Genomic DNA, 21,616 nt, shown 5'->3' with positions numbered 1-21,616 from the left:
TTTCTAAAAACAATGAAAACTATCAAAGTGTTAAGATTTTCTACTACTGAAATTACCAAAAACAGAAGTGCTCTGGACTTAAGGACAATTTTCAAAAATGCCCTCAGAGAAGGCTTTGAGGGGTGCAGATAATGATGTAACCTCCCCAAATTGTTATTTTGCAGGGAATGATGGGAACTTCATGCAAATACCAGTCATGGTGAAGAAATCGGGCACATTGACCTCTTCAGAAGCTTTAGCTTCTTTATCTTCAAATGAGTTAGTTTTATCATTAATTCAACCCAATTTGATGTAATTCAATTCAAAGCATCCCAATTCAATATTAGCTGCTTTCTTGCTCTTTTGCCTGGATTTTGAAATTCTATGCCTCCAGTTTGTATTTCCTCCTCTAGACAGAGGGAAGAGTGGGAGCTCTCTCCTTTGTGGGTCCTCTTCCCTAGGCTTCTGTAGACGTTGCTCATACTTCTGTCCCTCATCTATTAATTCTTCTGCCTTGCTGTTGCTTAAAAATCAAGTCCAGAGTCTTTATTATTCCAAGCCCTAACCTACCTTTGCAACCTACTCTCTTGTTCATTGACCTTGAGATCTTAGCTTAACAGAACTACTTCCTGCTACCTCAATACGATTTATACATTTAATTAATTAACTAAGTGGATTTCATTGATAATTATTCTATCATCCGCATGAATTAGCAATTTGTAGTGCAGAAACTCCAGCCTGGTGACATCTGATTGAGCTGCTAGGGTTTGACTCCTCATGGGAACTGATGGGAGGTCATTCCCTCCCCGGTTTACATCGAACTTGTTTCATGATTTTCTTCATTGTCTGATTTGTCTGTTAACCTGCTTTCTTTTTCCATAGACATATCAAATATAAGATTAAATGATATGATGTACAAGTCACCTAGTGTCATAGACATGAAAGAAATATTAGTTAATGTTCTTCTCTATCCCAATAACACATTTAGTTAGAGCCTGAGCCAGGATTACAAAATGGTCCCATAAAACCCGTGTGTTGTATCCTTGTTGTCCATCTTTCAATGATTGATGACTATTGGTCAATGATAAATATTGATGCAATAGGCATCCATAACTTTAGAATTAATCCATGATGAGAATGATGAGGTTTGGGGAACCCATTAAATTTGGAAAGAGCTTACCTCCTACATAAAGTGGAGAGTCAAAATTCAGAGTGGACTGCTTTGACAAGTTGGTGATGATTTTGGGACTCCCTCCATCCACGGACAAAGAGAGACTCTGATCCAGGGCAAGCAGTTCCACAATGTGGAAGTTTCCATCATTGATTGTCTCCACGCTACAATGGAAAAACAACTTAGCTGAGTCTTCTTTTCATTAAAGAAAAAGAGTTAAAATACAAACTTCAATAAGCACTCCTTGGGAAAAGACACTCATCTAACATTAGTGAAGATAAAGACCACCAGTTGATTTTTTTTTTAAAAAAATATATTTTTAAGGAGATGCAATCAATTCCAGCTTCCCAGGCACTGAATACAAAATGTTCGTTCTCCCATGGGGAGAAGAGGAAATGAGTACATTTTATCATTATCCAGCCACATCCCCTCAGTATGTAGAAATTACAAAGGATAATTTATGCATTTGCTTTTAAATGCCAAAAAAGTTCCATTTACTAAGATAATGTCTGTTGCTCCAAATAGTATTGAAAAGACAAGGAACCTGTTCTTGTTCCAAATATACTCTAGAGACATGATGTTAGGGGGTCCCTGGCTTTTGCTCTCATAACACTGTACATTAGGACTTATCAGAATCAAACATATACACAAATATAACAAGAACCAACTGAGTAGAATCTTTGCATTTTTGAAATTTGTTAGTTGACAAAATACTCTTACTTTCTGTGCATTGTTCAGAGGGGTGCTTGTTAAGTGATGTAACTATGAAGGAGTCTATGTTCAGTGGAGATATGGAAATAACAGATGAAATAAAATGCTTAACACAGTCATATCTAGAAAATTTAGCAATGATGGTGGTTTTCCAGTTTCTTTTCTAAAACTTGAAAGGGCCAGTTCTAACAATTATTACCTCCAGCTTCTAAAAACCTTAAAGGGGCTTACAAAAATTCATCAAATGGATAAAAAAGATTAAGAAACTGAGGTAAATGCAAAATGGACATTGAAAAACAAGATAAAATTGAGTGCAATTAGTAAAACCACTATGTGGTTTTGAAAGGTGGTTGCAAATCTAACTCTGGTGTTACAGCAGGAAAAAAGAAAACAGGATCAATGAAACAGGATCAAAGAAAAAATAGGATCAATACACAGTGCAGTGTCAGGAATATATTTACCTTTCACTGTACAGGCAAAATATGGCATAATGGAAGTTGGATTCAAAAAATAAAGTGATAATTAAAAAAACTAACATACATAATGGGATGCTGACTAGAAAGACTGAACAGTTTCCAAATTTGAGATATGGGAGCATATGATAGATTACTCCTAAATATGAATGCCTAATATTCCCTATATGAAATAATTGCCTAAATTTCCAGGCACTGATCTTTAAATTTGCAAAAAGGTCAAGCCTGAAAATGACAGAAACATGTATTAAAATTTCTGCATAGCTCTCACCACTATCTAATCATATTCCATTGTTTGCTGTTAAAGAATATAAAGTTTTTTGATTTGATAACAATATGAACCATTTTGCAGTAATGTGAAAACATTTGAAGTTCTCTTGGCTTATGTGGTTAGAAGAGTTCACGTGTATAGGGACCTGTCTCAGCCATCAATTTTTAAAAAGTGTTAGATACATCAACCAACATTTTTGCTTTCTGCACATTTAATTATGCTAACACTTAACACCATTAAAATTGACAGACAAAACAATAGACTAGGAAATTACTTTCTAAATAAAGTTGCATAACAACTACTAGTGGCCTTAAATGGGACTCTCTTCTAAGAAGATATGCTGCGTAGTAATATCTGTTAGTGGTTAAACACACATATTTTGGAGTTAGACAAACTTGGATTTGAATCCTGGTCCTGCAATTATTAAATGTTTGACCTTAGATAAGTTACTCGATTACTAGTAAACTTCAGTTTTCTCTTGAGTAAATGCTAATAAATATTACTCCTTTCTATGGTTAAGTTTAGTTGTATATGAAATGATTTTTTAAAGATGCATAGCATAGGCTGGGCGTGATGGCTCACACCTGTAATCCCAGCACTTTTGGAGGCTGAGGCAGGAGGATTGCTTGAGGCCAGGAGTTTGAGAGCAGCCTGGGCAACATAGTGAGACCCATCTCTAAAAAAGAAAAAAGCCTGGATGTGGTGGTGCATGCCTGTTGTCCCTGTTGTCCCAGTTACTTGGGAGGCTAAGGCAGGAGGATCACTTGAGCCCAGGAATTCAAGGTTACAGTGAGTTATAATTGGGCCACAGCACTCCAGCCTGGGGAATAGAGCAAGACAAGACCCTGTCTCAAAAAAAAGCATCGCACAGCCAATTGAAATGTTAGTATCACCATCACCATCAGCAGCAACACCACTACCATGACCACCATCATCATTTAAATAATTCAATACTATTTCAGAATTTTCTTCAGGAAGAAATTTAATTGAGCTTTATATTTAATATTAATTGTAAGATAATGCTAACACTGGCAGAAATGTAATAGCTTCTTTGGGGCATAGCTTGTTCAAGTTACTAAAAGTTTTAAAGTAAAACATTAAAATAAAGATAGCCATTAAGAAGGTAGAAGCCAATTGTTTTTCTTTTGTGGTTATTTACAACTCTCTAAGTGGTTTTATATGAATGTTCTATGAACACTGACCTTAATTAAATTATATATTCATGATGAGGCCCCTTATTTTCCTTTAAAGTTAGATTCTTGGTCACATTGTCAGTCTTTGAAAATCAATATAGGCACGTCATTGACAATGATGGTATCTGATGCAGTACTACTGAAAGACTTAAGTACGACCTTTAAAGTTTTATACACCCTAGTGCAGTGTTTCATTTGGGAACCTGAGGTAGGTAGGTTCATCATCAATTCACTGTACCTACTGCTACTGCTTCTTTATTCCCTTCTCTGTTCCATTTTATTTTTGGGGGGAGTACATATCTTAAACCTCTGCTAATTGTAAGCTACTTTAAAGAAGGGGCCATGTATTATTCATTTCTGTATTCCTTTATGTATTCAGCAGAGCCTCTGGTAAATTGTAGATGATTTTATATAAAATATATATACACACATGTATATATAATATATATGTAAAGTAAATATAAGGGAGATATGTTAGGCCTAAAGTATATTTAGGAAAGGACTCTGAAAGATTCATTTTATTAAAAAAATTAGAAATTTCTGTGGCAGTATCCTGAAGGATAATGCTGAGAGATACATCAGCTTGTGCTAGCTCTCATTAGATGTGTGATCTTGGGTTATTGTGACCTTAGGCAATTTTTCTCTGCCTTTTTTTACCTCATCAGACAAATGCAAATAGTAAGATTAAGGAATTATTAATATATAGCACATACTATGGGCTCGGTACTGTTCTAAGAACTTCACATGTCTTCCCTCACTTAAGCCTCACAACAAGAGTTGGGCACTTGGGATACTCAAGGTGACACAGCTTGTTAGTTGCTAAACAGATCTGAAGCCAGGCTGCCTGGCTCCAGTGTACTCATATGCTCTTAATTTATGCTCTCCTTTTATAATCAACAACCTGAAGAGTACTCAGTACCATACAAATGACATGTGTTCTTGTTCTCACCACTAACAAGCCTTTAATATGTGATTTCCCTTCCAAATAGCCTGGGATAAAGTTTTATAGCAAGGAACTTTATGTGATGGTTGCACACCTTGGTAAGTTTACTAAAAATCATTAAATTGTAATAAAACATAATAATCTTGTGAGAGTTTGAAGGTTATGAGAATTCATATAAAGTATGTGGATTTGAAAATGGAATTTGGATTCTCAAATTATGAATGAGATTCCGACTGGCTTGATTTTTCTTGCCTTAGAAGTTTAAAATGTCTAATCTGATTATTTCAGAACCTAACAGGAATTACCACTGAGCTTAATTCTATTTATATCTCCCTGGAATTAAGTGAGACTTCATTCTGACCTTTTAACAGGTATGTATTGTTAAATTAATATTTTTAGATTTTTTTTTTTAAAAGATGATACTGTGTGATGAGGCCTGAAGAGAATATGTAAGAGTTAAGAATATAAATTGGTGTTTTACACTGTCTTCTATAGCATGAGATAAACTAGGGATGTCCAGGGATTCTCTGCCCACATACCCTTGTAAAATGAAAGCAGTGATGGACGCACCAGTTGTTCCATGGGAAGACGACGGCCTGAGCTATCATTGATTTTGCAGTCTATCACAGTCATCGCCTACACACCCACTTGCAATGCACAGCATCCTTTTGAGTTTCAATAAGTATTGATAAACTCTCCTTCACCACTCCCTAAGGAACTATATATTTCACGACTCACAAAAGTCATAAGTGAAACACTTAAATTTGAGCCCTTTCACCGGGAACATAAATTGCATTTATTACCATTATTATGTAGTTTAGTTTTACTATAGTCGTCCATTACCTGAGATTTGTTTTGTTTTCTTGAATCTCTAGATTATAAATGCATGGATGAAACCAAAGCAGTTATCCAACTATGCCTGTGGTTTGCTACAGAAAGTTTAAATTCTTGGGGCTTGAAAAGAAAAGAGGGGCTCTAAAATGTCTCGGATTTTCTTTATCTACTCTATTTACCCAGGAAACATTAACAATGACATTTTTATATTTATATCTCCACCATAAATCCTAAGGTATTTCAGTAGTTTCATAAAGATAAAGAGTTCATTTTTGCTTATGTGAGTGTCAGTTTTTTGCCTTAAAATTTTAAAGTATCTGGTGGCATATTCCATGCAATGAAATAGGAACCAGAAACCAAACAAACTTAACTGGTCATCTCATTTTGGTATCTCTGGGCTGAAGATCTGTCACCTGTGGAGTATGGAATGCCCCTGGCTGTCTCTTTAAGTCAAAAGCAATAGGAAGCCAGAAGGGATTAAAGGTATTTATGTATACCCATGACGGTTTTTCAGAATTAAGTTTTACAAAATAGTTTATCAAGTAATGTTTTATTTTAATCAGTGCTTTTAAAACAGATTAATTTAAATAAAGCATACTAAAATAGGTAGAAAGGGACCTCTACACTTGAACATACTGTAGATTCAGATGCGAGGCACTGAAGTTCCTGTGCATACTATACTAAATAGTTTTCAGTATGGAGATATCTGAGCATGAAAAGTATGTATAAATCACTATCTCACCAATTATTGTGAGCCTACTCTGTGCCAAGCGCTGTGCTAGGTGCTTTAGATTCATTCATTCTCAACCTCCAGTGAAAACCAAATACAACTGAAGTTGTTGCTTGAGAAAACCGAAGCATAAAGGTGTGAAGAAACTTGCTCAAGTTTATAGAGCTAGCAAATAGTGGTGCCTTCCCCTATGGTGTATCAAGAATGGCTGGATTTTTATCCTGGAAATAAAATGACCAGATAGCTTCTGTCTACTGTCTGCCTCCCCAGTGAGACTGAACTTCTTAGGAACAGAGTCTATCCTTGTTGAGTTTTTTGTTTGTTTGTTTGTTGAAAGGTAAGCCTGTAAATTGTATAATCCGGAGGCTATGTAGCCCACCAAACCTAATAGTAGGCAGGAGAAAGTCACCTGAAGTTGAATAGGTCCCTAAATATGGAAACTGATTTAATGCATGATATAGTTCTATATTAGTAATAATAATTACTAATACAGTGATATAATACTAATACAGAACTATACCATGCCTTAACATCTGGTGTTCTCATCTTTAAACAGTAGTTGACTGTGTTCCTAAAGAAGCTACCTATTTTGGAAAATGACATTAATTTGAATCTAAAGAAAGAAACATATATTTTTTCATTAAGAACTTTTGTAAAAATAGTTTCTCCTTATCTAGATTTTAAAAAGTCACTTTGAATAACAGCAAATTGTCAGCCTGCTTTAGAATAAAAATTTATTACTTCATCCCTGTTTGAGGGCCTATATTAGCTTTAAGTTTCGGCTGCCATTCATTCATTCATTCATGAGACCATTACTGAGTTCCTCTTTATGCTATTCTCTAAGTGCTCTAAAAATTGGGCATTTGTGCCATATTCTACATCCATTCCCTTGTTAGGCAGCTCATTTCATCTCTGTTGTTACTAGTTAGAGCCTTTTAGGCAGTGGGATGTTGGCAAATGTTTTAACAGCTGGCTATCTAAAACAAAAACAAAAACAAAAACTTATAATATTTACTAATTTTTGTGGTAGAAATACTTCCAACCTGGCTGATTTTAATGCAAACATCAAGCATGATGTCCTGAAACTTAGCTATGGGAAAAGACACACACCATCAGCTGTCAAAGTACAGTTCAAATGTATTCCTTTTACACAAGTGTTTCTCAAAGTGTAGTCCCTGGAGCACAGCATCACCCTGGAACTTGTTAGAAATGTAAATTCTCAGGCTTACCTGAAATCAATTGAATCAGTAACTAGCGGTGGTGTCCAGCAATCTGTGTTTTAATATGCCTTACAGGTAATTACAATGCATACTTTGGAAAACAACTGCTCTATACCACTGCCTGTATGTCTGGTTCTCTCAACAGTATGCATGTTTACAGGAAGCCAAGATCTTTTGTCAGGATATAAGAGTAAAATGAAAAAATGTGCGTGCTACTTTATTTCTACTGCTAAAGGAATAATTACAACATCTTACATTTTCTTAAATACACTTAAAGCTACGTTAGCTACTGTTTTAATCCTGAATAGTAGTTGCCTGTGTATCCAAAGAAGCTGTCTGGTTTGGAAAATGACATAAATTTGAATCTAAAGAAAGAAGCCTGTATTTCTCATTAAGAATTTTTTAAAAAAGATTCTCCTTGTCTAGATTAAAAGGAAGCCACTATGAAGGGTGGCAAATTATCAGCCTAGACATAACTTCATAAAATAATTGTCCTCATACTGATTTATTTGAAACAATAACTGACATGTAAAATGAAATTTTTAACCAAAAATATCCTATAGAAACAATAACGCAATGTATTATTACTTTTCCCCAATTCTGTAAGATTTCATTTTATTTTTGAGTGGTAATGGCATTCAGAAAGCTCAAAATCAACATGATATAATATGACATTCATGCAGAAGTCCTGTTTCTACTCCTCTCTTTCCTCTCTATGCCTAGTTTTCCTTTATGCAAATATATGGAAATACAAATACTTATATTTATCTCCTTTGACACTGTTTAATCTTATTTTTTTCTTTTTAACTGAGCAATATATCTTGAAAATATTTCAATATTATACATAGAGAATTTCTTCATTTCCTTTCCTCTTTCCTTTTCTCAATCCTTCCTCCCTTTTTCCTTGATGTAAGTTATTAATTTTATTAACATAAAATATATTATATAATATAAATTAATAAAATGCATTATACATATTTATATGTCTGAATTCTTGGTAATAATTGTCTCTTTTCTTTTACCGAAAAATAATGTGATAGCTTTTCTTGATTGGTGTGTCATAAACTAAAAGGCACGAATTAAATTAAAGCTGTGTTTGCCCTAGACCTAATATAATATGTCTTTAGTCTGCCAGCAGAAACATGGGCTTCTGGTTTCTAATAAAGAGCGTGCAACATGATATTCCTCTTATGCCACAGGGTACACTCTATTGTTTGTTAGGCAAAAGTGGCAATGAACATAAACTCAAAAAAAATCTCTCGATATTAAGTCCTAACCCGGATATCATCACTTAGGTTTCTACAAATTACCTAGAAATATTTTCAGTATATTTTGTGCACACCCTAGCTTTAATAATCCAACCCCAAAACCTTTGCTAAGGTTTCTGAGAACTCTATGCTGCTTCAGTACATAAAACAAATCAAAAATAAAAAGCAACAATGAACCACAAATTTCTGAAATATTTTTATGTGCTGAAACACACTGAGGCTATATAATTTAGAGCCTAGTAATATCTAAAGTGTTGACACTAATACTTCACCATTTGGAGATAAAATAACTATTGTATTCCTCTTAGAAACCAACAATTATTTGTTTGTTTCCATGCTCCAAATATTCCTAAGTGGGTTCGCTTACCACCAAAAGGACTTACTGAATTCCACTTAGGCTGCAACTGGCATCTGCTTTCCCAGAATTATTATGAAGGATCAAATAAGATGTGAAGTCTTCTGAAGCACATTGATATATAAGAATATAGATAACACAGAGGCCAATATCTCCACTTTATGTGATAATTAATGCTCACTTATTGACAAGTGTATTTGGCCTACAGATGTGTTTTGTCATCATACAGGGTATTAAAAAATGAGAATTGCTATTTAAAAGAGAGAAAACTTTATATTATAAAAAATAGGCCAGGTGTGGTGGCTCACACCTGTAATCCCAACATTCTGGGAGGACGAGGCCGGGAGGATTGCTTGAGGTCAGGAGTTTGAGACCAGGCTAAGCAACATAGTGAGACCTTGTCTCTACAAAAAAATTTTTAAAAAGTAGCCAGACATAGTGGCGTGAGCATATATCTACTTGGTAGGGTGAAGTGGGAGGATCGTTTGAGCCCAGGAGTTTGAGGCCACAGTGAGCTATGATCACACCATTGTACTCTAGTCTGGGTGACAGAGTGAGACCTTGTCTCAAAAAAAACAAAAACAAGACAAAAACAACCCCCCCCCCACACAAAAAAAACCCTTCCCAAACCTCCCCCTAACCAAAATTCCATATATTTCTGCTTTTCCTTTAAAAATCAGGAGTCTGGCAAAACCTGGGCTCACCGTTTCACATGGCAGCATTCAGGGAGAACCGAGTAGATGTAATCATGCTTTGACAAAGATTTACTTTTAATTCATTCCAGTCACAGCCGCTTCTGTTATATTGCCAACATCAAGGCTATTTACAATAGAAGAATATGGATCTAAAAAGTTAGATCTTTTAAAGAATAAAGGGTGAGAGCACATTCTTTTCTTGCACTTGACCCATTTAATTCATTTATATTACCTGCCTAGAAAAACTGAATGCTTATTAGATTGTGACCTCTTCTTTGAAAGGTGGCAGTTATTTCTATATGTGAGAAAATTAACCAGGTAACTATCTGCAGGATGATAGAGAATTGGTGTTGAGATTCAACAGAAGGACTATGATGGTTAGTCTTATGCACAAAACACCAACATTTATGCTCCATGAACACCACCCCTTTCCAATCTTCAATGTATCATCAGTATCATTATATCATTAGAAAACTTCCAAACTCAATGATCAAGATTACCTATCACGGTATTGTATGAGTCCATTTGCTTATTATTTGTAAGCTCCACAAGAGCAGGGACTTTGTTCCTTAAAGCTAAGAACAGTGTCTGGCATGTCGTAGAGGTGCTAGATGGTAGATGTGTGCTGTATGAATGGCAACTTAAAGTTACTCACAGCCCTGGGTATCTTTGTTTGCTTCTCTGGTGACCCCTACACCCTTCTTCACCCAGCTCTGAGCTCTGGGAAGCTCATGTGCAAGCTATATTACTGGAATCAGTGGATTCCTTGTTTTCTTGCATCTGGTTTGGCCAATGGGGAGCACAAGCAGGAGATTGCTGGGAGGAAGGAGAGTGAGTTTGTATATTTCAAAAGCCAGTTCCCTCCCTGAAAGCTGACTGCAAACTTCTATTGAAGGTCCCAGCTTCTGCCAGGCAAACCTCTCTACAAAGTCTCTTCAGAGCATGGATTTCCATAAATGCTCTCTCCCCTCAATCCTACAGGAATATGGGTGGGAACACATCCCTCATTTCTACTATCCCTGCCACCTCTTTGTACATAGCCCTCTTATAAATCTCTCCTCAAATTATCCAACTCCAGTAAGCCGTCTGTTCCTGCCAGATCTCTCAGTAAAGCCTGCTGGAGACAAATTATTCCCTCCCCTTCTCATTACAAAATGATAGAGAAGCAGTTCTTCATTAAACAATTTTTTTCACCTTTACCCGTAACAGAGATCTTCACCTGTAAATGGCAGAAGCTGGGTAAGAGCCGGTGTCGTAGCTGGCCCGAACACGCCCCCGGTAGAGTTCTACTGCAATATGGTCTCTGTCGCCCTTATACAGGAGGATTCCACTGTCTTCACCTGTGGCAATCTAGTGGGAAGCAACCCTGGCATTACTACCGTGTGCAGTCAACCAAACGCATTGCATCACAAAAACAAAAACAAAACAAAGAAACTAAGTGAGGTGAAGAGGTATTACTAAGGTTTATTTTTTTCCTTATGGCTACGAGAAAAATAATAATGCATGCTGAAATTATTGCTTGAAAGGTGACTTGTTCCTAAATTACTTTGTTGCAAACAAATACAGAAAGAAATTTAAAAAGAAAAATAACCAATATGCATGTAAACCTACTGGATGTGTTAGAACTTCCTTTGCTGGAGATTTTCACTTACCTACTCTTTTGCTCCTATTATGAGTTTTATTTATAGAATATATGAAATATGACTTCATTGAGCAAGATTGATTTTCATATCCCATATAAAAAATAAATTCTTTACAGTTATGCCATGTGCAGGAGGAAATCTCTGTTTTATCCTACTCTTTGGCTTTTTTAGTCTTTTAAAGGACAAAAAAGTCCTTTTTAAGTTAAGACTTAAGCCCAAACACCCCTGTGTACTTTTCATAAGAATTCAGTGTGGCAAATACTGGAAGGCAGGGACACCTGCCTCCCAGAGTCCTCTTCCTCATGATTCAAAAGAACCCCCTGCCCCTCACTGGAGCGTCAGGGGAAATGAAATAAGATAGGGTGGGGTCTATGGGAAACTGGCTAAAGTCATTTGAATTCAAAATATGTTAAACTATTTTGCTTACCAGATAAAAAAACACATAGTCCCAATTTGTCCCATGTACCCTACATTTATTACCCCAATCTAGTACACTCTCTTCCATAGGGGTGTGAAGGACTTTCTCAAACATACACAGTTGACCTGGCAGAAAGACTTAAACTTTGAGTTTGTTAATTTCATGTCAGTTCTTCAAGGTCCTGGGTGAAGAGGTAAAAGGTACTGGCTTAATCCAGGTGTTCTCTCTCACCTGTGCTCTTCTCAGCACCGAGTTTCCTAAGAGCCTCCGCTGTGCAAAGGCTGAACTGCTGCGCCATAAAAATAAATGAATAAAATGCCTTTGCCAGAGCATAAAACAAACATATTTTGGTGCTGTCTGTTTTATTGTTCTCCCCCAATAGGATCAAGTCGTGAATAAAAATACCTCGTTTCCATTTTGTTTTGAAATTAGAAATGTTGAAGGAAAGAATTACTAAAGTTTTCCACACGAGGAGCATTTTCTGTCATTGTCTTTAACCATCTGTTTAAGACATACTATCATTCGCAAACTGCCACAGATGTTTTTTTCTTGGAAGTTGAATTTGCTTTAAGATCAGATCAGTTCATGATAGAGGGGGACCTCTTACCTGAAGTGTGATGTTTGTCTGAGGCCGAACCTTGGCTGAAGGAATTTGAAGATAAGACTCTTTGTTTATAAAATTCACACTGACCAATTTTTCACACTTCTCTCCCTGGTAGCCAGGCAAACACTGACATATTGGCTCGTTTATCCTGATGATGCACTGAGCCCCATTCTGACAATCAAAATTATCACAGGGGCTGGTACGGGGGAGGACCATGGGTGGAGAAAACTCACAGAACAGGCCACTGAAGGAGAAAAAAAAAAATATGTTCATGAGATTTTACTTAATTGCCAATGTGAACTGAGACCTGTAAGGCCTCCCTCTACATATAAATGTGCACTTCTGCTTTTACCTGTACCCTTCAGGGCAGATGCAGGTATAGCCGTTCACCGCGTCGGTGCAGTGGGCTCCGTTTCTACACTTGTTGTCTTGGCAGTCGTCAAAGTCGATGTCGCAGTGCTCGCCTATGTATCCTGGCGTGCAGTCACATCTGTTGCAACAAGCAGGTGAATGGTTTCAGACCCAGCTGAGCCAAAATAAGTAAAACTTGCATTTCATCTAGAAACAATGGCACTATCTTTAAAAAACTTATTTAGAACAGGCTTATAGAGCCCCCAATTTAATGGATGCCTAGAAAATGGTACTGTTGTGCAAAGTATTCCATTTCTCACTGGGATCTATGGGAGAAACAGTGAGTTCATCTCTCTGATGACAGTGAGCATCCAGAATCCCAACAAGATCAGAATTATTGTACCAGGGTCTCCTCCTTCTTCCCTTCTTCCCTTCCCCCCTCTCTTCCTTTCTTTCTCCCCAATTTATTTGCCTAGGGTGCCCTTTATTATCGGTTCTGCCTAATTCATTTGACCACTGAGATGATTAAACTGGTATGTTATATAATTGTTTAAGAATATTAAGCATATTTTAAAAATGATCAATTTTTAAAAAATTTTCCAATACAGACTAGATACATTGGAACAAAATATAATTTCAAGAAAAGTAAGCATGTTACTATGGGATATCCTAATTCAGATAATCATTATGGCAGAACAGGGCTGACCTAAAGCGGTAGGATAGGGGAACTGATACAAAATTCCTTTCTAAGGCTGAACCCATGGACAGCTTTTCAGCCTGTTCACCGTGATGGTGTGGGGGTGGAAGGGGTCTCAGTCGCACTGATGGTGAAGAACCAGGGGTGATAATGCAGCTGCCATTCTCTGAGTGCTTCCTCTGTGCCAGGCCCTGTTCTAAGCCCACTTGGCACGTACGATTCATTGAATCCTCTCCACAGTCTTGTGACATTGGTGATACTATCACACCCACTGTACAGGTGAGGAAACTAAGGGACGAAGAGGTGAAGTACTCTGCCCCAAAACACTCAACCCGCTAAGTGCCACAGCCAGGAATCAAACCCAAACAATCTGACAAGAAAGCCTGCCTTTCTAATCACTGCACTCTGCTGCTGGATAATTAATTCCTCAGGCCTCTCTTTAAAACCTGTCCTTCTCAAAAAAGTTCTAGTATTCAATAGTGCAATGCGGCAACTATAGTTAACAATAATTTATTATATTTCAGAATAGCTAGAAGTTTTCAAATGTTCCCAACATAAAGCAATGATAAACGTTTCAGGTGAATCATGTCCCAATTACCCTGATTTGATCATTATATGTTATATGATTGTATCAAAATATAACATGTACTCCATGAATATGTACAATTATTATTTATCAATAAAAAATTTTTAAAACAACCTTGTCCTTCTCTACTGCTGATCATTGGAATCTCTTAGGACACAAAGGACCCAGGACTTTATAATTGCCTGGAGAAAAGCAGTATGTCATGCGCAGTGGATTTGAAACTCTGCATTGTGGACCTACAGGAGACCATGGAACCCCTATAGGTCTGGCCACAGATGGGGAGGGGGCTTCTGGAAACCTCCCTCTACCCTCCACTCTTCCCCCAGCACTCTCCTGTTGTGCTTTATTAAGTTTATGCATTGGGCTTCCATGACCATTTTTGTTTTGGGTTTAAGAGAGGGTTTATGGACTTAAAAAAATATATATATATACACACCCAGGAAACTATTGTTTGGCTCCACAGAATTCAGGTTTTGCAGTTATGTAGAACTGCACTTGTATCCTGGCCTCATTCTTAAGTGTATGTTATTTTTTTTTTCTTTTAACAAATCAACTTTATTTCAGATTTGTTGAGGTATAACTGACAAAAATTTTATATTTTTAAGATATACAACATGATGTTTTGATAATAGGTATACATTGTGAAATCATTGTCACAATGGGGTAATTAACATACCCATCACCTCACATAGTTACCTGTTTACTTTTGTGATGAGAATACTTAAAATCTGCTCTCTTTGCAAACTTCAAGTATCCAGTACAGTATTATTAGCTATAGCCTCTGTGCTGTACATTAGGTCCCCAGAATCTATTCATCTGATAACTGAGAGTTTGCACCCATTGATCAACATCCCCCCATTCCCTTCCCCACCAACTCCTGGTAACCACGCTTCTATTCTCTGTTTCTGTAAATTTTACTTTTTAAAATTACACATATAAGTGTGATCATGCAGTGTTATGCCTTACTGTGTCTGACACATGTCATTTAGCATGAAGTATATGCAATCTCTAAGTTACTTAAACTCTTTACATGTTCATTTCCTCATCTTTAACACGTATACAATAATTTCCACCTCACAGGTTTATTAAAAAATTAAATAAAACTGTCTCTAATCAGTATAGTTTTTACATATAATGCACAATCAATAAATGGTATTTTTTATAATTCTGTATGTAAGTCTTTGTAATTCTATAAAAGTATTTATGGTTTAGTCTGTACTAATTATCCACTTTTCTATTTCAAAGCTATTAGGATTCAAGTAAGTAAGGGTAATGAAAAACACTTAAAAGAATGTGGAATTACTGAATACCAAGGGTTTTGTCTGAAAATGCAAAATCAGGATTTAAGAATTACTCGAGAGTGGACGAATTAAAACAAATGGGAGTATATACACCCTAAGAGTAACAAACAGACTTTCAGCTCTGCTTGTATGAATTAAGGAATAAAATGAGCTCACTGCACAAGCATGCTTGCTCTGCAGCCAGCTGGTTTTAATGTTAAATCATAACAAAGCAAAGTAAACAACAAGTCCGAAGTTAAATGGACCCTAAGTGGCCATATACATTCTCAAATAGATGGACAAGGCCTGAGAAGAAAGCTTCCATCAATGTTAATGTGAGCAAAGCTGTTGAAGTGCCAAGCATTAAAAGAAAGAAGAAATGCTTTGAAACACCCTGAATTATTTATCTGAAAAAAGAAATCAAAGTAAAAGATAAGAGAACCACACATTCACCACAGTGGCTGCCTAAAAGCTATTTTATATTCTCTTCTCTCCAAATACTATTTTTCAAACCCATTAGAACTTGGAGTTACATTATGCCTAACACTAACATTTTTGTCTTTCTTTTGTGCCTCAGACTGAGTTTCAAAATGGAAAGAAAAATATAAATAAGAATTTCTTAAAATTTGTATTATCAATAAAACCTATCACATTCCTTCAACTCTATTATCGCACAAAGAGGGAGGCAGAAAGCCAAGGATATAAGATACACTGTTTAGAAAGCCCCAAAGCTGACTAAGTAAGATGCATGCTTGAAAATACTGCTTATGGCATAGCACAGTCTAAAAATATCTCAAAGCAATTTAGGAGATTTATGAGGTATATAATAAAGCAAGAAAAGTACAACCAGCTCTGTTAGCTTGGTAATAAGAAAATGAAGTTGAAGTAACAGTATAACTTGTCCAAACAACATTTGTCAGTAGAGATTTTCTTTAGCAGCTTCATACCGTTTTGTTTTTAAGTCCATTTTCTTTCTGCAACTACCTTTCCCGCAATGTGTAATTTTTATAAGACAGGAGTAATAGCACACACTCTGACTTAACCTTTTTTCTGCTAAACTCTATACATACAGGTATAGAAAAAGCTCGTGAATAAATGCTGAGAAAAGTAGGTTTTCAAATCAGTTACTCCATAATCCAGCAAAATGCTCTTTTAAGAGTGTGCAATTTCAATGATACTAATAGAAGATATTTAATTAAGGATTAGTCTTTCTGAAGACAAACTCTGTCATTTTTAATGGTTTCAATTAAGTCTTACTAATACTTTATCTTATAATTACAATGCATAAAGCCCTGGAAAATCTGTTTAATAGATAAGCAGTTCTGGAAAACTTGCTTTACTAATCTCTCTGAGCAACGAAGATATTTGTTAGGTAAGTGATGCTTTTTCAATTTGCCAAATTCAATTGTGGGCATATCATTATGACATTGGGAGTTAAAATAATTTACCTACAGTGCATGATTGAATGAAATATAATACAGAATTTTGTATAAAGTAAAAATTTTAAAAGATTGGGTTTTTGCATACGGTTGTAAACTATAAGATAATCTATTCTTTTATTTTTCAATAAAAGGAATCAGGAGGTGCTACAACTATATCTATATATTCTAAAGTTTTGGATTTTAAAACAAATGAAAGCAAAAGAATATTATCAAAAGAAAACTTTGAGATAAATATTTAATTCAGATTGACCTTTGAAATGCAGTGAGAATCTGGTGATACTGACGCCGTTCTCTCACCTGACTTAGAATGTCTGATGATCTGTTTGGTAACTATCAAAATCTTAGAGTTTCAGCTCAAATCCCATCTTCTCTTATAAAATTGTTCCTGACCTGAGTAATTTTTAGTTCTCAGAATACTATGGCAATGGAGCTTGGGTCATTTCGCTGAGAGGATAAAATATGTGAAAGTGAATATCACAAACTACAAAAACATAACATGGTATTATTACCACATGCCCTGATCACAACAGGCACTCAATAAATATTAGGTGGAGGAATAAATAATGCTGTTTTCTGGTTGTCTGATGTAAGCACAGCTCAACTCTGGAACCCAACTGTGTCATTCCTAAGAATCCAGACCATCTTCTATACCAACCCAACTACAATGTTAATAAACTATAAAACTTCTTAAAGGTAACATGTATTAGAAAAAAATCACCCAACTGGAAAATATAAACCCCAGCTCCAGCTCTGCCCTTAAATAACCTTAAGATCTTTGAACAGTTACTTAACCTCTCTGGGCCATGTTTTCCTCCTGCTTAAAATGAATAATTTGGACCAGATGATCTCTAAATTACTGCCAGCTCTAAAAATAGAAGCTGTTGATAGACCCTTAAAATATTTCAGGATGGTGGCAAAGGAATCATGTAATTTGATAGCAAACATATTTCAGGAATATCGCTGGGAAGGAAAAAAAAACAGGATTTTGAAGTTGAAGTTCAGGGTTCACTTGGGGGAGCCCTCTACCTAGTGACTGTAATGCTTTATCACACGAGACACATTTAAGGTGAAAGGGGCACTATCAATAATTACAGTGATAATTACAGGCATAAACCAGAACTGTCCAGGGCTACCTGGGACATAGAGTGACTCTGTCTTTTCCCACCTTCGATAGTCAAAGTATTGTTTCAGATCATAACATTTTCAGTTACATTGAAATCAAATTCTTCACTGTACCACAGACTTACCTTCAGATAATAAAGCACCTAGAAGATATAATCAACTTAATTCGATTGGCCTTCAAATGAATTTAAGTAAGGATATTCAAAGGCTGCTTACTTCTATAAATTACTTTCCAAAAAGTTATGGAACAAAAGAAAACACTTTTTTATTTTTCTTCAGTGTACTAAAAAAAAGTCCACGCTGTATATGAACATTTCTAAAGATGTCATTGATACTAGTGAATATGTCCCTTTAATCCTGAGCAAAGGTGTGAAGCTAAAAATGGCAGGAGAGAGTGGTCCCTAACAGAAAGGTCCTCTCCCCCAGTTGTGAGCCTGGAAGGCAGCTTCTGACTTACTTGAATCCCTTTGGCGTCAGGATGCACTTGGAGTCATGCTGGCAGGGGTTCAGGTCCTGTGCACAAAAGTCCAGCTTCTCCTCACACAACTCACCTGTAACATGGTAAATAGTATTAGTTTATATAGAAAGGTTAACAGGATTCCCACCAGCAGACTGTGTCATTGTCATGGGTCTTGGAGGTTAGCGTAGCTTGTGATTGAAAACAAAACAAAACAAAAAACAAAAACAAAAATCCCAAGGCATGGAACCAGAAAATCCAATATCCAATTCTGGTTCTCCACAAATGGTCTTATGATTTGGGACAGCTTGACTATTGTGATCTGTGACTAATATGAGCCCCGTTAGAATACACTACCGGAATTAGGAAAAGAAAATATGAATACTTTTCATTTTTGTTTTACTTATTTATTTTATTTGGGACTTTTTCATGAGGTATAGCATGGACCCAAAGGATAAATTAATACCTAATGAATATACACAAACTGAGGTAAACAGCATCCAAATCCATAAACACACCATCTGCCAGCATCCCAGAGCCTTCCTCTTGCCTTGTTCTAGTCACTAACTCCCCAAGGGTGATAGCTATCATGGGAAGATGACAGGTTAGTTGTGCCTGGGTTTGAGCTTGACCTAAATGAAATCATTCCATATGTACCACTTACATGTGTCTTACTCCATAGTTTTATGTTGGAATAAAATATCCTCAAATCTTCATGGTCTCTAAGGTCTTACACATTTGAAAGAAAAATACTTTGTTTCCCTCTTATGAATCAATACAACTGCTCAATAGAGTATTTTTTAGCTAGATCCACTGAGATATAAGGAAAAAAATTAAAACGAGAATAAGCCTAGTGAGAGAACATATACTTTTTCCATGAGTGTTAGGCAGCTCATAAAGAATAAATGTTACCAGGAAATGAGAGCTAAAGACATAACCACGCAGATTCTAGGCACTCTATGTTGAAGTGCATGTCTGATAATTTCTTAGGAAATTTCTTCTGCTACAAATAATGTGGTTATTATTTCAGACATATTAGGCCAAATATAATTTTCTTTGAGAAGAGTTTCCTAATCATTAGACAAGAAAATGATTATCTAATATTAAGTTAGATATTAAGGTGCCTAAAAATATATATACACACATATTATATATATTTTATAAAGTTATTTTCTCCTTTTCTACCTTACTTCTAAATTGCTTTTAATTTTTTTATATACAATAAATGAACAAATAAAGTGATACATCTACAGATAGCTGTTCATTTCTAAGAAACTATGAGAACTGCCATTTGTTCAGAGTGTAGATTTAAACAACACTGTTTTAAAAATCAGGAGTTTGCACATCATCCCTTTGTTGCAAGATGGTCCTTTTAGAGTAATAAACTGCTAATCGGTATAAATAGCTGCTTGACAATTCAATGTGGCATGTTATTCAGACTTCAAGTATCTTTTTCCATGATGCAAACACATGAAATAACTCATATAGTTATTACATTAATCTGTTGTATAAGTTAAAAAAAGTCTCATATGTTGCTTCTATAAGAAAGTTTTCTGTTTCTTATCCTATGATACAAAAAGTTTATATTCTTAACAATATATACACGATGCACTATTTTTAAAGAGGTTTTATTTAAAGATCTGCAATTTCAATATTACTTTAAGTTAAATACCTTGATGGAATTTATTCATTGTATTTCATCAGCCTACTGTGATAAAATCACTTTCATTTTGCTAACTAAATCTACCTGGTTGGGATATAGGCTGTTTACAGTAGTCTCTACTCAAGGTAGTTTGTAGAAATTGAGGGACCACTTGAAATACATAAAAAATGCCATTGTATGTACTTTTCACTTTCCACTAAATAAGAAATTGCTTTTAAAAACTATAATAAAGGAGAAGTGTTTTATTCCTTATTCACTTTGATACAATCCAATCCAATTCATCGAATCTAAGCCATAGTTCATAAGGATTGACTATACGATGCTGTGCTAGATGCTGCAGCTACGAGGATGAATGTAGTGGACTCTGCCTTTAAGCAGCTCCCAATCTACTAGCAGAGAAAGCCTGAGCTGGAGAAAGAACATAGTGAATTTCATCTCTGAAAGACGAAAAAAGAGAGATGACCCTTTCTTTTCCACAAGGAATTTCTCCATAGACTTGATATGGAAAGGAGAATGGAGACAGTTCTAAGAAACTGTTGCATAACCAGATTGTAATCAACAGCTTTAAGACTAAGCATGCCAACTTGAGCATAAAAAGCTACATCAGTGTCAAGCATTCCTTGCCTCTATATGAGTAGCTTAACAGCAATAATAATCATTGCTGAGGTTGTATATGATAGTTCTTAGTGACCATTACATAGCTATACACCTGACTCTGATAAGATTGGTTGACTACTTCAAAAATGATTTGATTCTTTTTATTGTCATCAAACATGATAATGCTAATAAATATTACAAAAGCATTCTCTGTATCTCATTGCTGCCTAACTCACTTTTAAAGCCCAATCTTCCATCCTATACCCTGGTCACCTGGGTCCATTTACTATTTTCTGAATTTATCGTAACCGTTAGCCTGGGTATATTTTTCTTTAATAAATATCCTTTTAAAGTTCTGTTGTCAATTTTATCATCCATTATATGTCCCCTTCTTTATGGAATCATCCTAGATCTTTTCAACCACTTGTTATCTGTCTACAATTTTACATGTCATGTTTTCTTGTGCCTAACTTATGGCACATATATTGTATGTATTTATTTATTTACTTAATGAACATCTATGTAGTGCTTATTACTGTGTTCCAGACAGTTTTAAATGTTGTATAAATATGCAGTCACTTAATATTCATGAAAAGCATGTAAGGTAAGATTGCAGAGTTGCACTGTTATGTACGCATTTTATATTATTAGAGTTTATCTCATTCCCTTTCCTTGACTGTAAGATCATTGAGAGCAAAACCCTTAGCATATTTGCTTTTGTATCTTCCTAGAGTGTGGTATGGTGACATACTCAAATAATAAGTATTGAAAGAAATAGTCAGGCTTTTTAAGGCAAGAATTCTATTTTGATCTACATTCAACTTGGATTTCATTTCAGCCTTTATGTATTTCTGTTTAATTTTTACTTAATTAGTCATTCATCATCAATAAAAACATAGCTGATGCTCTTCTC

The 21,616-nt window shown here is 35.7% G+C and overlaps 1 protein-coding gene across 2 annotated transcripts in view; it reads right to left on the bottom strand.

Annotated features, from left to right (window-relative positions):
• Nucleotides 1-21,616, bottom strand: part of LOC123637329 (slit homolog 2 protein) — a 117,167-nt gene that overhangs the window by 7,341 nt on the left and 88,210 nt on the right. For both annotated transcript variants that reach the window (XM_045550446.1, XM_045550447.1), the window contains 5 exons: nucleotides 18,444-18,537; nucleotides 12,861-12,998; nucleotides 12,512-12,752; nucleotides 11,063-11,193; nucleotides 1,160-1,314 (listed from right to left, as the gene is read on the bottom strand). In XM_045550446.1, coding sequence (XP_045406402.1) covers nucleotides 1,160-1,314; nucleotides 11,063-11,193; nucleotides 12,512-12,752; nucleotides 12,861-12,998; nucleotides 18,444-18,537 — 759 coding nt within the window. The remainder of the gene's footprint in view (nucleotides 1-1,159; nucleotides 1,315-11,062; nucleotides 11,194-12,511; nucleotides 12,753-12,860; nucleotides 12,999-18,443; nucleotides 18,538-21,616) is intronic.

Source organism: Lemur catta, chromosome 4, assembly GCF_020740605.2.
Source record: "Lemur catta isolate mLemCat1 chromosome 4, mLemCat1.pri, whole genome shotgun sequence".
Lineage (NCBI taxonomy): Eukaryota > Metazoa > Chordata > Mammalia > Primates > Lemuridae > Lemur > Lemur catta.
This window is presented reverse-complemented; position numbering and strand designations above follow the sequence as displayed.